General features: G+C 47.0%; 1 protein-coding gene across 1 annotated transcript; it reads left to right on the top strand.

Annotated features, from left to right (window-relative positions):
- Window positions 1–688: 688 nt before the first annotated feature.
- Window positions 689–856, top strand: SETTUDRAFT_111397 (uncharacterized protein; the record flags this gene model as incomplete). The annotated part of the gene is made up of 1 exon (XM_008028466.1): window positions 689–856. A coding segment is annotated over one exon (168 nt), but the record flags the coding sequence as incomplete, so codon positions are not given.
- Window positions 857–3,454: the final 2,598 nt, after the last annotated feature.

Here is a 3,454-nt window from a genome sequence, read left to right as displayed (position 1 = left end):
TTGAAAGTGCTGTTAGTCGATTCCTCGTGGTCGGTTCTCCTAGATAGCGTGCTTTCCTAGCGGTTTCCAGAAAACTCGAAGTTGGTGGGTATAAGAGTTTCTAGTAGTAAGCGTGCTAGGTGGTGGTTTAGACGACTACGTGTGGAGTAATAAGTAGGGGGCATAGAATACTAATTAACTAACAAGGGTGCTAAGGCGTGAAATAGGCAAGCGGCTAGGTGTAGCGCTACATACGCTAGACTACCGTCATATAGCAGTTGGGATTAGGCGGGTAATAGTGGGGGAGTTGTTTAGTAGGGGGTATTAGAATAAGATAGGTAAGATAGACGAGGTAGAGGTGGATAAGGAGGACTTGCTTGAGCTGCAGAACGCACGATCAACTGTTATAGGCGTAGGCAACTATAGCGTGTTAATTGATATTGTTAAGCATCTCAGCACGCAGTTAATTGATGCGTTCTAGGCGCTTAGTACAGCGTAGCACCGCTTCTTAGGCGTAGATAGACAGAGTAAAGCAGGCGAGGAGGTTTAGAGAAGGCAGAAAAGGCGGATGTAAGAGAGTATCTTAGGGCTGGCGATTGTGCGGAAAGAGAAGGCTGTTTAGGCGGAAGACAAGCGAGCTGCGGCTATACAGAGGGCACTACAGCAGGTGCTAAGGAAGCAGGACGTTAGGTTTTGTTTAATAGAATAAGAGCAGGCTTTGTACGCTATGCTAGATAAGCAGACGCCGCTTGTGGTAGTGCTCCTAACAGGAGGGGGCAAGAGCTTGCTATTTACACTGCCGGCATGCATTGAGGAGAACGGGGTGACCGTCGTAGTAGTGCTGTACCAGGCGTTGATCAAGGACTTGGTAAGCTAGATCTATAGGTGTGGGGTGGACTATATAGAATAGAAGTAGTTATGGCGAGAACAACCCAGCGTCTGTGGTAGTGGTCAGCGCCAACGTAGCTGGCGACACGACAAGTAATAGCAACTTTTTAGGGTATGCTTAGCTATTAAGGAGTAAGGGATTACTACAGCAGGTGGTAGTAGACAAGTGTCATTTAGTGTTTACGGCACGGCACTAGCGAGAGAATCTACTTAAAGTAAAGAACTTGTAGCTACTAGGATGCCTAATTATATTACTAACAGCAACGCTGCCGCTAGTGTAGGAGGGGGAGCTAGAGGTAAGTATGCTAGTGCGCAACGCAACGTACATCTAGGTAAGCATAACATAGGTAAACGCATAGTACTTTATATCTTAGTGTCAGCGCGGGAAATTAGAAGATACAGCGTTAGTAGTGTGCAAGTAGTAGGCTAAGAAGCTGCAGTAGTTTAGGCAGAAGGGGGTGGTGTACTGTCTAAGCAAAGGGTAGTGTGAGCAAATGGCTAAGGCGATTGACTGTGCACATTATCACGCGGATGTAGAGGAGCGAGGGGAGCGGCTATAAGAGTAAGTAAAGCAGGGAGGGCTAATTGTGGCTACGTTAGCACTAGGCATAGGGGTGGACTACGCAGGGATTGTGTACATCTTGTATGTTAGGATGCCGTAGAGCATGACAGACTTTGCACAGGCGAGCGGGCGTAGGGGGCAGGGTAGAGAGGGGTTTGAGGTAGTGGTGATGGTAGAGCAGGGGGAGGTGGAGAAGAGGATAGAGCGGGAGAGCGACGACATTGACGTACAGGCAATAGGGGTCTTTTTAATTAGAGAGGGGTGTCGGCGGGAGTTAATAAGCTCGTACTTAGATGGGCAAGGGGTAAGATGTAGAGAGATTGGGGCGGTGTGCTGTGACTAGTGTAGAGAGGGAGAGGAGGTGTGGCTAGCGGAGCATGAGCGTTAGGCACAGGAGTGGGGGGTAGTAGAGGAGAGATTTACGGAGCTGCGGGGTGGGTGTGCGATCTGCTAGGTAGTTAGGCAGCAGTTTCAGACAGAGGAGGAAGAGCAGTGGAAGAAGCACTAGGTGCTAGGGTGCTCAGCATAGGAGAGGGTGTCTAGGGCGGATGCTGACAAGTTCTGGAAGAAGATTATAGATCGAACGGTCAAGAATAACTATTAGCGGTGCTGGATTAGTCAAAAGTACTGCGCAATAGGATAGGGGATGGAGAATTAGTGTTAGTGGCTAAACGTAGTAATACTGTTGGTATACGCAGCGCGGCTGACACAGGTTGAGATACAGACTATTAGGGAGGTAGGGTTTGAAGAGACAGAGGATGAGGCATACACAGGATGGCTTAGTAGGAGGAGTAGAGAAGAGGTGTGGGGACAGGTGTTTACGAACGCAATAGTAGTAGCGATACGACTCGTGCTGAAGATAGATAGGGAATAGTAAGGTATAGGGGGAGTGAAAAAGACTTTTGTAGTAAGAGGTAGAGGGTAATAGAAAAGGTATAGTAGGGATAGATTAGGGCGTATAGGGGGGACTTAAAAAGACTTTTGTAGGGGGGGCAGGGCTAGATAGATAGAGTAACTAATCGACTAATCGATTCATGTGTATAGGGGGGACTTGAAAGGACTTTTTAGGGGGGGGCAAGAGCTAGTGAAAGGGAGTATAAGAAGAAGTAGTAGAAGTAGGGCCGAACTGCTTTGTGTTTAATTTGGAGATAAAGGGGAGAAGAATAGGGTTAGGGAGCTAGAGAAGAAGATAGTAAGACCCGGGCGCGAACCGCTTTGTGTTTAGCTTGGAGACTACTTATCAGGACAGGGTTAGGGTTACCGTATTTGGGGAGCAGGGGGATTAGGTAAGCAGAGGGTTAGGGTGAAAGAAAGGGTTAGGGTTAAAAGTAAAGACAATAAACTCGATTGGATTTTGATCTTTCTGTAAAAAGGATACTCTAGATACCTCTAGTTAGGAGATACCTTTCGTTTCTTGTTGAATCTACAGAAAGAAACTCATCAGGAGTGCGAGGGTGAGCAGTTTATATACATTGTCTCGGAAGAATGCTCCCGATGTGTCTGCCTTGCCGCCCGACTAAGCGCCGGGCATACCAGGATTACAAAGGGTCCTGGCGGCAAGCAGAGGAATATCATTCGTAAGAGGAGCGGCTGTAGAGTAATGCCCCTGACAGTTATTCCATAGAGAACAAACCTTTGTTCCATTTTTGTGGCCCGCGCTCTTGGTTCGCAGGGGGCTTGTTCCCTAAGATTTGGAACAAACCCTTCTCCTTAGTCGTCAGTTATGGAAAACAGCTGTAATTTAAGTATATGGTACAGATAACTCGCGCGCATCTAACGTACTAGCTTTTATAATACTACAAGAGATATAGCGTAAGTTATTAGATAAAGTCTGGTCGAGAGTTGGTGTTCGTGGGCGTGGCCTGTGCTCACTGAGAGTCGCGCTTAGGGCTTAACCCTAAGTTAACCCTAACTCCATAAATTATTCGACAGAAACCAAGGTTGTATCTATTAGCAGAGGAAGATAATGTAGAAGCGCTAGCTAGAGCTACTTAGGAAAGTTTTCTATCTATATCTCCTATAGTG

The sequence above is a fragment of the Exserohilum turcica genome (assembly GCF_000359705.1).
Source record: "Exserohilum turcica Et28A unplaced genomic scaffold SETTUscaffold_25, whole genome shotgun sequence".
NCBI classification, from domain to species: domain Eukaryota; kingdom Fungi; phylum Ascomycota; class Dothideomycetes; order Pleosporales; family Pleosporaceae; genus Exserohilum; species Exserohilum turcicum.
Note: the sequence above shows the minus strand (reverse complement) of the source record. Positions and strands in the feature narration are given on the sequence as shown.